The sequence below is a fragment of the Alosa pseudoharengus genome, unplaced genomic scaffold (assembly GCF_046254945.1).
Source record: "Alosa pseudoharengus isolate Yale_2024_CS ecotype anadromous, Long Island Sound unplaced genomic scaffold, YU_APseudo_1.1 YU_APseudo_1.1_scf_2, whole genome shotgun sequence".
Classification (NCBI taxonomy): domain Eukaryota; kingdom Metazoa; phylum Chordata; class Actinopteri; order Clupeiformes; family Clupeidae; genus Alosa; species Alosa pseudoharengus.
This window is the reverse complement of record NW_027468663.1, coordinates 2,715,367-2,728,253: the sequence shown is the minus strand read 5'-3', so window position 1 is coordinate 2,728,253 and position 12,887 is coordinate 2,715,367. Positions and strand designations below refer to the sequence as shown.

The following is a 12,887-nucleotide window of genomic DNA, read 5'->3' as shown; positions in this document are numbered from 1 at the left end:
ATTTTTTACCGGGGGGGTGCAAATCACAAATGAGTGATTATGGGCCAGGTTGATGTGGGCCCTTGAGACCAACATACCATAAAAGATTCTTCATCCTCAGTGCCACGGTTCAGGTAGTTATTTAGGAAAAACTGCTTTTTTTGCGGTTCGGGGGGCCCAGCACGGGGGTGGAGTGGCCCCCGGGGACGAAACGAAAATTTTCCGTAAAAGTCTAGTGGGGCTACATACCCACCAAATTTCATGTGCCCCGGTGGTTCGGTGTCCCGGGTATCGTTGACCAAAAATTCAGGAAGTAGATGACGAAAAAAAAACATTTGACAATCCCTATATGACCGCTTCGCTAGCTTCGCTAGCTTCGCTAGCGGCGGTCATAATAAGTCAAACTCTTTTTAAATTAAGTCAAATGATTTTCCGAAAAAGTGCTAGGTAAATATCTTTATAGGTCTTTGAAAATAATACCAACTAGATTTTTTGATCTTGATATAAGATTAATAACACTTGGTTAGCTATAAGATAATCAGTTTTTGCAGTGTGTTTATACTATATTTCTGATACAATTCAGGAAATATGAATTGAAAAGATCACAATATTCTGCATTTCTCATCCTAATGTCATACTTGGCGCTGCACTCACTCGTTCTAGTAGCAAGACACCTGCCGAGTTTGAAATCATTCAAACAAACTGTTCAATAGATATGTTAATAACAGACATAGACAGACAGTCGTTCCTGTCAGTAATAGATAGATTTGAAAGGATTATTTAGTCTTTATGAAAAGACATCTCGGAGACACCTGCATACCATTAGAAAGAGTTCAGTTTGAGAACCACTGTTTTAACAGATATTCAACCATTGTGTTATTCTACCACAGTGATACAATTCAGGTTTTTTCAAAGGGATTCTCCCTCATAAACAAGGGCATTTGTTGGAGATTTGTTAGAGATCAAAAAAGCAGCAATGCACATTGTATTTTATTCATAAGTTCTATGTTCTAAATTGTATATATATGTTAAATATACATAGGATGTTCCAACAAAAAGTAAATTATCAAATCAAATTCAATTTTTTTTACCCATAGATAAATAGCAAAAAAAGTATAATTTTCTCATTTCCATTTTCTCATTTTCTCATTTTTTTAAAAGATACTCAACCATTATTTGCTCTGTCATTCTATCACAGAAATCCAAGAAGCTGGCTTTGCTAACAAGGAGTCTGTCCAAAAGGAGTTTAAAGCAGAAATCTCTCAGAAAGCTACTCTGAGCTGTGAAGTGGCCAACTCAAAGACCGAAGTCAAATGGTACAAGGATGGTCATCTGTTGAGCTCAAGTAAAACCGTCCACATGGAGATGAAGGGTAAAACACGTCAGCTGGTGTTGGACAGTGTGGAGAAGAAGGATGCTGGGGAGTACATCTGTGAGGCTGGGAAAGAGAAACTAGTGTTCAAGATTCACGTAGTAGGTATGTACTGAGTTTTGCAACGTTATAGCTGGTGCAGTGGAAACGCAACAGGCCTTCCTATTAGTAGTAACACAGGTAGTGAAATACAGGAGTTTTTGCGGCAGTAAATGTGCCTTTTCAAGAGTACAGTATGTAGATATTCCATTCAATATCTGTAGTCAACAGTGTTGTGATACAATTCAGGTTATTTCAAATGGATTTTCCCTCATAAACAAGAAAATTTGTTGGAGATTCTTAGAAATTAAAAAAGCAGCAATGCACAATACATTTTATTCTGAAGTTTTTAATGTTAAACATACATAAATATAGGCTGTTCCAAGAAAAATAAATTATCAAATCAAATTATTTTTTTTACCCATTGATAAATACCAAAAAATTCATAATTTTCTCATTTCCAATTTTGTTTTTAAAAGATACTCAACCATTGTGTGCTCTGTCATCCTGTCTCAGAAATTCAAGAAACTGGCTTTGCTAATAGGGAGTCTGTTCAAAAGGAGGTTAAAGCAGCTATTTCTCAAAAAGCTACTCTTAGCTGTGAAGTGGCCAACTCAAAGACCGAAGTCAAATGGTACAAGGATGGTCATCTGTTGAGCTCAAGTAAAACCGTCCACATGGAGATGAAGGGTAAAACACGTCAGCTGGTGTTGGACAGTGTGGAGAAGAAGGATGCTGGGGAGTACATCTGTGAGGCTGGGAAAGAGAAACTAGTGTTCAAGATTCACGTAGCAGGTATGTACTGAGTTTTGCAACGTTATAGCTGGTGCAGTGGAAACGCAACAGGCCTTCCTATTAGTAGTAACACAGGTATTGAAATACAGGAGTTTTTGCGGCAGTAAATGTGCCTTTTCAAGAGAACAGTATGTAGATATTCCATTCAATATCTGTAGTCAACAGTGTTGTGATACAATTCAGGTTATTTCAAATGGATTTTCCCTCATAAACAAGGACATTTGTTGGAGATTCTTAGAAATTAAAAAAGCAGCAATGCACAATACATTTTATTCTGAAGTTTTTAATGTTAAACATACATAAATATAGGCTGTTCCAAGAAAAATAAATTATCAAATCAAATTATTTTTTTTACACATTGATAAATACCAAAAAATTCATAATTTTCTCATTTCCAATTTTGTTTTTAAAAGATACTCAACCATTGTGTGCTCTGTCATCCTGTCTCAGAAATTCAAGAAACTGGCTTTGCTAATAGGGAGTCTGTTCAAAAGGAGGTTAAAGCAGCTATTTCTCAAAAAGCTACTCTTAGCTGTGAAGTGGCCAACTCAAAGACCGAAGTCAAATGGTACAAGGATGGTCATCTGTTGAGCTCAAGTAAAACCGTCCACATGGAGATGAAGGGTAAAACACGTCAGCTGGTGTTGGACAGTGTGGAGAAGAAGGATGCTGGGGAGTACATCTGTGAGGCTGGGAAAGAGAAACTAGTGTTCAAGATTCACGTAGCAGGTATGGCATGCGTTTTTAAAAGTTTGCAAAATATTTACGATATAGCTGGGAGTCAAGAACTTTTTCTGTTTTCATCTCTGCATTTTATAGAGGCTTCTGCCAAATTCCAAAAAAAGTCTGTGACCAAAGATGCAGTTGTGGTACAAGCAACAGAGAAAATAATTCTGTCCACTGAACTGATGTCTGAAAATGCAATTGTGAGATGGTTCAGAGATGGTGTGGAGCTTAAGGATTGTAGAAAATATGACTTAAAGAAGGAAGGTCTTCATTGCATCCTGACAGTGAACACTGCTGAGCTCAAAGACAGTGGTACATACACTTGTCAAACTGTTGATGACAAGATAGACTTCAAAGTTCTTGTGAAAGGTTTGTAAAAATCAGTATCTTTTTAAAGCAAATTCCAATATTTCCAATATTTGAAAATGAGAACTTGTATTACTTTGGATTTAGTTGTTGATACAGCAGCTTACATTTTAAATATAGGGCTATATCTTACAGTACACTTGGCACAACCTGGTGCCAAGCGCAACACAAGGCTTGTTCCTATCTTACACCCAATTCAGTGATGAATTTTTCACCAAACGCTGTAGTTCAATTTAATATTTTGCCCACGGATGTGTCATTTAAAATAGGTGTGGTCAGGCGCATGATCTAAAAATCGCTATCTTACAGCCACTAAAAATCATTACGCCACTGACCGAAAAAACCTGGTCTAAAGTGAAAGGCGCATATAAAGCACAGACACACTGTCACAAGATAGGCAACCAGGGCTATGAGTCACAGACAACTACTTGTCTACAGGATAAATATCCTTAGGATTCAGTCATTCAAACATTATTGGGGTAAGTGTTGCTTTTTTCAGGCTATGTTTTCGACTGTAAACCCCCTTGTCAGTCAATAGTGAAAGTAAACAACTATGTAGAACGTTTTGTCGTTGCCTATGAGACCACCGTGAAGTTAGTTTCACTTTGCCTATGAGTTCAAATAATAGGTGAGTGCAGATGCATGTGGGCGATACTTTGCTAGTCACACACTAGTAAAGCAAGGTTAGGTGTAAAATACCAGCACACTGTTTGATGTTGCGCTCCATGCTCTTAAAGGGGATTTTCAGATGTCACTCTCATTGGTTTAAAGGATGTTACGCCCAAAACATTCCCATGACTAGGGCTGTAACGATATTGAAAAGAAAAAAAAACTAAAATTATAGTAATCACATAAAATGAAAATAAAAGTAAAAGTCAGTCAGTCAGTCAAGTCCATAAGCGATGTAGCTGAAAGCCGTCTCTCTCAGGGTGCCGAGGTTCACATTAGGGACATGCAGTAGGCCTGCTGAGGAGGATCTCAGTGAGCAGGCTGGGGTGTAAACTTCCAGGAGATCAGTGAGATAGGTGGGGGTATAATTGTGTAGGGCCTTGTATGCCAGGAGCAGGACTTTGAAACGTATTCTGTAGGCAACTAGAACTCAGACAAGTACAAAATCTCGTACCAGTGCGTCTTAAGCTGTGCTTCATATGCGCCTTTCGCTTTAGACCAGGTGTTTCTTGGTCAGTGGCGTAATGCTTTTTAGTGTAAGAAAGCGATATTTAGATAATGCGCCAAGAACACACCTTAGGTTGTTAATTGCCACACCCCTGAGCGCATCATGTAATAAAACAGAAGGGCGAAAAACTTGAGTGTACGATAGGAATACGCTTGGCGTCGGGTTTTACGTCGTGGAAATAGGGCCCAGAGAGAGAGAGTGGGGCAAGGAGAGGGGGTAACCACATAATTTTCAGTGTCCCGTCGGCGGGACGGTTACCCCCCCTCCCCCACCTCCCCCCAACATTCTACATCAATTGTATCATATTACTATGCAGCATAGTAATGTTATACACCATTTCAAAGCTTTGACTCTTGGGAATCCAAAAATGACAACTTTTTTCATGTACAATCTGTATAATGCTTTACATTCTCAGATTAATCTTATTATGTCTTAATTAAATTTGATCCAAAATGCCCCCCATCCCCCCACCCCCCTGTCCGCTTTTGGTGCTACCCTGACTTCTGGCTGCAGTGTAGCTGCAGCACAATAAGTAGATGCAACATATTGGGTACTGAAATATTCACAAGAATCCATAGAAATTGAATCTTCATGTTGTGTTATCCAATATTAGTTGTACAGATGTATAGTCTATCTTATACACACTCATTGAACCAACAAAGTAAATGCAAAAATAGAGACTTTTTGTAATTATTCCATATTTTGTGTAGTCAGTCTATATCAGAACGTGTTACCTTTCATTTGAGACCAGGATTATGCTTCTACACAAAGGGGTTCATGTGCAGTAAGCATTTGATTGTCAGTATGCATTTTGGATAACAAAAAGTCCTATGGGGAGTTTCCATAGGCATTTTACAAAACACATGAGCATACCTTGGCAAATAATAGTCTAAAGCACTTATATTTTCATTCTATATTGATCTACTTTTGCACACAACTTCACAAGACCTGGTGCTAGGGCTCAGTTGTGTTTCTAAGTGATATCAAGTGACCTAGAGGGCTGAAATGTGGTCAGTTCAGAGATGCTTGTAATCCGGCAGAAAGAAAAAACTATATTCTAGCTAGGGGTGGGCGATATGGACAAAAAATAATATCTCGATATTTTTTGTGATTTTGACGATAACGATAATTAGTCGATATCCTTTAAAAAAATGTTTTGTTAAAGTCTGAGTTACTTTACTGCTAATTATTATGACCGCCGCTAGCGAAGCTAGCGAAGCGGTCATATAGGGATTGTCAAAGTTTTTTTTTTTTTTTTTTTTTTCCCGTCATCTACTTCCTGAAATTTTGGTCAACGATACCCGGGGCACCGAAACACCGGGGCACATGAAATTTGGTGGGTATGTAGCCCCACTAGACTTTTACGGAAAAATTTCGTTTGGTCCCCGGGGGCCACTCCCCCTCCGCGCTGGGCCCCCCGAAACCCAAAAAATGCAGTTTTTCCTAAATAACTACCTGAACCGTGGCACCGAGGATGAAGAAATTTTTATGGTATGTTGGTCTCAAGGGCCCACATCAACTTAGCCCATAATCACTCATTTGTGATTTGCACCCCCCCGGTAAAAAATGAAAATGCAATATCATTCTGCTTTAATCGCCCCTCTCTTCAGTAAAGACGTTCAGAACTGCACCAAATTTTATGTGTATGATTAACCTGACATTCTCTGGGGGTATGCCAAGTTTCGTAGAATTTCATCCATGGGGGGGTCTAAAAAATTAAGTTATGTGTACATTTAGTGACTCTACACTCATTGGCCTGTAGATGGTGGTGCACACATATACACATGCACACACACACACAGGCACCCACATACTATCGGTATTAGAACGGCTGATACATAATTACAAATTCAGTAGGATTAAAAGAAAGCCAAAATAAATATTCATCATCATCATCATGGCTGCATTTCCAGTATTGGCGATAAGTAGTCGTTTGTCCACTAGATGGCGCATCGTTGCAGTGAGACGTAATTTTGTTGGAAGTTAATCTAAAGTGGGTTAGAAAGACACTATGCTTCCTACAAGGACAAGACTGTAGGCTACAGTAGTTTACCGCAGAGAACGTCTAAGGGTAGGATGATTTCTGCATGAAATGTAATTCCCATTTCCTCTTGAAGCCGAAATAAATCTGAGAATGTTTATCGGACATGCTTGTTTTTTACTGCAGGTAGGCTACGTTAATCCTATCAATAGCAGAACGTAGGTAAAATAATGTTACCGTTAGCATGGTTGAGTGATGGAGGCCAATTTGATTATTGATGTATTTGTAGAAAACCATAAATGCGTTTATAGGCTACCAAGCAAATCGATAACAGCACTAATTGTATCTTTCGACTGTCATCTCATTTGCTTATGACCATAACCTAGGCTACTAACAGGAGCTAAGTGAGTTAGCCACAACACGTTCGCTACGTGATGGTTTTTTAATGGAAAATATATAGGCCTAGGCTACCTGAAAGATAACCTGTCTATGATCCCGTGATGATCTACATCTCCATTTAAACCAGATGTTTTAGAGCGCACGTTGAGATGTATTCAGGGCAGGGCTGTACCTACACATATTTGTTGCACGTGCTACAAAAATCATTCTTTGCGATGGATGATTTAGTACCAACGTTACACCGGTCAGATACAGTTTTGCCTATGGCTATTCCGTGAGACTGAGGCGCTTTTTGTTTGTTCGAAGTGCGTGTTTAGGGTGTGAGAGGGGAGTCGATGTGCTTTGATTCCAGCTTGGTAGTTGTAGTCTATGCGATTAAAAAACACGTGTGTGTGAAGTATCCAAACAATGATAACGCTTTCATTATGGCTGCTTTAGCCACAGACCTTGAGTTACTGTACAGTGGGTTGGGTTCCATTTAGAAGTGTCCACTTCATTCGCCCTTTCCGTGATTCACAGCTACGTGAAATGTATTACTACTGATATGCAAAACTATTAACTTTTCGCCAAGAGGTGGCAGCTTGATACTGTAAGGTGTAAGCCATTGGTTCCAACGGAGATTTTATTTGGGTCGCCAGCATAGCCTGGTGACAATTTGTGTTGTGTAATAGGCCTAGCATAGGGCCTACCTTATATAGCTTATAGTTTGTTAACAGTCACGGTTTTGTCATGCAATGTCTATGCATTTTTGCATTTAGAATAGCTCTAAAACCGGGGGGCGAACACGTCGCAGGGGGGGCGCCAGTGCGTGGATATCTCAATCGCAAAATTAAACAATATTTCTATCGGGCGCCTACCATGGACTAGGCTGGGTGAAAATCAAAAGATTGCGTCAAAAGATTGAGCTTAACCATGGACCTCATGGTTGCAAAATGCAAGGGAACATGAATCAGCATATTATTTGCACAAACAATAACGGAGAGTAGCTCTTCAACTTTGCCCGTTAAAATGTGTATGAACAGTCTCGCAACGCATTTCATGAAGGCCCTTTTGGACATGTCAGTTATTTGCACCACTGGGTAAAACGGCATTTTGTTTTAGACTACTGGTATTTAATTTGTGCATTGACAATAAAGCTGAATATAATTTGAACTAGATGACTAAACCTATGCATATGTAGAAGAAGAAACATTCACAAAAATCCATGACATGACCTCTCTTCTTGATAGCTGTTGAAAACTGCATGGAACTGACAGGGATTGTTTTAGTTTAATAATAAATAAATAAATACATTATGCTGCTACCTTCTGCTTTTCCCAAATACAATGTAGCCTACAGGTGTACCTTTCATCAGTCCAGTTGCAATGGATGGACTATGATGAACTGCCCTACTTGTGATTGTTTAGAGATTTTAAAGGTTTTATAACAATGTTACAGATTTTTTGGCCCAGAAACAAATCTATTCACCTTTGCAGCGCCAGTAGGCTACTTTGTGTGCGGAATGTGTGCAAACACACATTCGAAACAAGCATACACAAAAGTTTCAAGAGTGGGGGATGGAGTAGAAGATGGAGACAAATTCATTAATATGATTTATTTTCGCGGAATGGATGTGCAGGACTGAGCGGCGGTCATATTTTGTACCGCTACGCGGTACATCTAGTTTATGAATAGCATCATTACAATAATAACCAATAACCTAACCTGTGACTTTTTAACCAAATCAACCAATTGTCACTCTATGACACATTTCCAATTCTGCCCCACTTGGGTGTGTGGCAATGTCATGGTCTAGCCAGCTACATTAGAGAAGATGAATAGGCCTAACAGTTTCCCAAGAGAAAGTCTGAGGCTGAAGTTCATTTCAAACCTTTACATAGGATTCACTGTAAAACTAAGCAGACCAACAGAGTACATATCAGTTATTTCCTTCTATGTTTTGTTTAAGAGCACTAGCCTTCCAAGAGGCTACCATTCCAAGTTACAGAATAGAAACTAATGCGTTAGCTTATGGCTAATGTATATGAGAAATCCCATAGAGATGCTAACGTTAGCATAATCGGTAAACGTAGATATTTACAGCGAACTTCAGTCCATTTACAAAAGAGTTACTTGAGAATAGTTCTTTGTTTACAACTGACTATTAAAATACTCAAAGGCTAATGTTTTCTCTCCATATAATACCGTGTAGGAAAAAACGTGACTGTCTCATCAATGCTACTTGAACAGATACTTGACAAAAGTAGCCGCATAAAATCCCAAGTAGGCTACTCTCGCTGCACAAAATAAACATTAGGCGTGCGTGGGACAATGTTGTGACCCACTAGTGATCACGTGACACTTGCTCTGCTGCAGCCAGGGGCTTCTCCCGCATACACCTCCTGGGAATGTATGAGTCTTCAGTGCGTGATTTCGAGTGTTTTTTCCCCATAAGTAATTTAAATACTCAATAATGTCAAATTGCACATCGTTAAAACAACAATCACGATATTATCGCAGACGATATATATCGCCCACCTATAATTCTAGCCTCTGTAACTCTTTTTATTTTGACTGTTTCCTACGAAAACTAGAGGTTCTCAGCTTTCTAGAGGTCCAACATTGGGAGTTGGGAACAATGCCCTTGTAAATAGGCACAGTGCTACGGAGCCCTAGAGGGGTCATCGCAAAATGTTTTGCATGTTGAGAGAATGTGCGCTCGTTTTACTACATTGTGCGCTCGTTTTACTAAATTGTGCTCTTGTTTAACTAAATTGTGCGCTCGGTTTACTAAATCGTGTGCACAATTTACTATATTGTGCTCTCGTTTTACTATAGTGTGAGCTCATTTTAAGCATAGTAAAACGAGGGCACAATTTATTAAACGAGTGCACTATTTACGAAAACGATGGCACGATTTATTAAAACGAGAGCACAATTTGTGAACATGGTTATAGAACATTGTGTGCACGATCTACTTAAACGTGGCCACAATTTGTAAAACGTGCACTCAATATTGTCTTGACACATGTAAACATGAGCATGTTATAGTATATTCGAGATCTCGATCTACTAAAACGCACCCACGAATAATTAAAACGTGGGCTCGAAGAAATTAAATTGTGTGCACAAAAACATAATGTCAAGGGGTATCCCCGGGAATGACGTCGGGAGGTGTGTCGCTTGTAGTGACGTATACGTCATATAGGGGGAATCTCATTGATTGCAGTGCACCTGGATATAGACCTGTTAGGTAGGCTATAGGTGGGAGAGCAGATGATTGTGTGTTTGCACAAGCCCCTTGCCATCTTCGTCCAGCTGAATGTTTGCCAAAGTTTTGAGTGTTTGTTGAGGTCCAAGTTTATGCAGAGCTGTGGTGTTTATCGCGAACGGTGAGCTATAGCGAGTGAGAAGCTGAGCATCGTTTACGCCACTGTTATATGTCTCCCGTTTCATAGTCCGTATCAAACCTCGTTGTGTGCATCATATCGGTGTGCGGGTGGGTTATATGGTGAGGCCCATCGGGCGCTAGAGGGAACCTTATTGTATTGGGTGGGTATTAGGCTACTACTAATACGCAGTAGCCTTTGTAGGCTACCAACAGCAGTAGGTCTACGTGTTGTAATTGTTTGGGAGCTTGTCGCTGTGTGTGCTTCGATTGCCTTCTAGACCTCACAGTTAACGTAGGCTTTAGTCAACAATCCAGGAGGTAGTGGAAACCGGTCATTACAACAGAGCCCGAGTAGCCTATGCAGCCCAGTAGAATTTCCCCATTATGGGTCTCCATAGCTGGCGGTTGACACCACAGGTGCCCCTGCTACAAAGAGTAGAATTCCGCTATAAACCATCCTGACCACCTAAAGGCTTTAGTTAGCTGCCTACGGTTATCATCACATTACCAATATGAACTGTTACAGACAGCTGTAGGCCTAGTCCATGCCAAGGTAACACGAAGTTGCCACCACAGCACAGCGAGCGGTGAGAAAATGTCGGGAATTACTAAATGTGAGCACGAAATACATATTTCGAGAGCTCAATTTAGGCCTACAACGGGGTCACGTTTTATTAATTCGAGGGCTCAATTAAAGGAAAACGTGCTCAGAAATTATCACGACCAGAAAAAATATCACTTAAAGTGAGCTCTCCCGGGCTCCGTACAGTGCAATGTCAGGCAAAAACTTGAAATTTGTATTGAGATTTATTAAGGTACGTCTGTACTGTTTGGTAAGGTTGCACGCATAGCTCTACAATGAAAGCTACAAGCACAATGAATGATATTATATATTTATTTATTTATGTACAACTGTAGCCTACTGGTAGTTAAGACGGAAGGCGTGTGTCGCGATTCTGCCTTTTCACACTGCAACACAGGTTTGTGGATATGAGTATTGCAATTTTGTTGGTTTCAATAGGCATAGCTTTACAGCCCAACACTGATTAAGAAACATAAGAACAACCCTTGAGCCTGGCGTCTGGCAAACCTACTACACCATTAAGATAGCGATTTTGGACTGGCCACACCTAAAATGTATATAAACCATTTGCTTCTGACCGTGCATTTCAGATCGCTAAAATATAGCCCATAGTCTTTTAAGCAGTTGTAGACTGTTTATGTGAAGTGTGTGTGTGTGTGTCTACATTACCTGTTTTGCCCCCCCAGAAGAACATCTGAAATTTTCTCAACCTTTGGAGTCTACGACTGCAGTGCTGGAGGGTGTCCTCAGCCTGGTTTGCCAGCTTAACAGGCCCAAAGGCCATGTTATCTGGCGCCATAATGGGATAGAGATCAAGAGTGGTGGAAGGTACAGCATCAGCACTGATGGTATGAGATGCATTCTGACAGTGACTGGAGTTTCCAAGGAGGATGACGGGGAGTATAGTTGTGAAAGCAAAGATGACAAGACATCTGTCAAAGTCAATACAAAAGGTCAATTTCTCAGTAATATGTTATAATATAAGCTATTTAGTCATTTAAATTTCAATTATTAACTAATAAAAATTGATTTAATTAATGAATTGATCATTTAATTTCAGCTCCTCAATTGGTGAGATTTACCTCCAAATTGAGTGACATTGTTGCAGTTGAAAATACAGAAGGTACTTTCAAATGTTCCATTACCCCTGCTGATGTCACAGTGAAATGGCTGAGGAACGGTATTCCACTTACATCTGGGCCGAAGTATAAGATTGCACATGGAGGGAACAGTCATTCTCTCACTATAACTAACATTTGTCAAGAAGATGCAGGGGAGATTTCAATTGAGGCAGAAGAAAAGATCTCAAAAGCAACACTGCAAGTACAGCGTAAGTTTATTTATAGTGCATGTATTGACATTTTTTACATCATGTATCTATGTACAAATAAGTTCCATTTACTTTTCCTCATCAATGTTTGTAGAGCACTAATCAGTGACAAGGGAAAACAGTTTTTCTTATTGGGGTTTCTTTTTCAACAGAGGTACCAGTTACCTTTAAAAAGAAACTTCAGGACCTCGCGGTTCAGGAGCAGGATGAAGTGCGTCTTGAGGTGGAGTTGAGTAAACCATCCAAAGAAGTAAAATGGATGAAGAATGGTGTTGTTGTCCAACCCGGAGGCAGTGTAGACATCATTATGGAAGGTGCCAGGCAAACCCTTCTTTTCAAGAATGTGACCCAGGGTGATAGAGGACAATACTCATGCGAGACGTTGGATGACAAGACCCAAGCCAAGCTCACAGTGGAAAGTAAGCAAAACTTTCATGGGGATGTTGTTATTATGTATGGTTGGGAAATGCATGTTTTCTCTTGGATGACAAGACCCAAGCCAATCTCACAGTGAAAAGTAAGCAAAACTTTAGTCCATGGGCCCAGGCCAAAAATGTATCGGTAACAGTCAAGGTGGCAAAGTCTAGTTATGATTTTTACAATCTTCCATGTGTGAGGGACATATTCTGATATGATAACCCCTGCAGAGTGGCAGCTAAGTTGTATTTATCATGTCTTTTATACCCATACCTGACAGGCGTCTGGAACAGTTGGGTATTATTATTGAGAAACTACCAAAATCAATGTCGGTTAGGTCACAATCTGGTATT

At 39.8% G+C, this 12,887-nt stretch overlaps 1 protein-coding gene across 1 annotated transcript in view; it reads left to right on the top strand.

Annotated features, from left to right (window-relative positions):
* The window catches only part of obscnb (obscurin, cytoskeletal calmodulin and titin-interacting RhoGEF b), a 190,823-nt gene that overhangs the window by 44,441 nt on the left and 133,495 nt on the right, over window positions 1-12,887 (top strand). Inside the window, exons 17-23 of the mRNA XM_076293385.1 lie at window positions 1,178-1,456; window positions 1,907-2,185; window positions 2,636-2,914; window positions 3,005-3,280; window positions 11,474-11,740; window positions 11,848-12,117; window positions 12,270-12,536. Of these exons, the coding sequence (XP_076149500.1) occupies window positions 1,178-1,456; window positions 1,907-2,185; window positions 2,636-2,914; window positions 3,005-3,280; window positions 11,474-11,740; window positions 11,848-12,117; window positions 12,270-12,536 (1,917 nt within the window). The remainder of the gene's footprint in view (window positions 1-1,177; window positions 1,457-1,906; window positions 2,186-2,635; window positions 2,915-3,004; window positions 3,281-11,473; window positions 11,741-11,847; window positions 12,118-12,269; window positions 12,537-12,887) is intronic.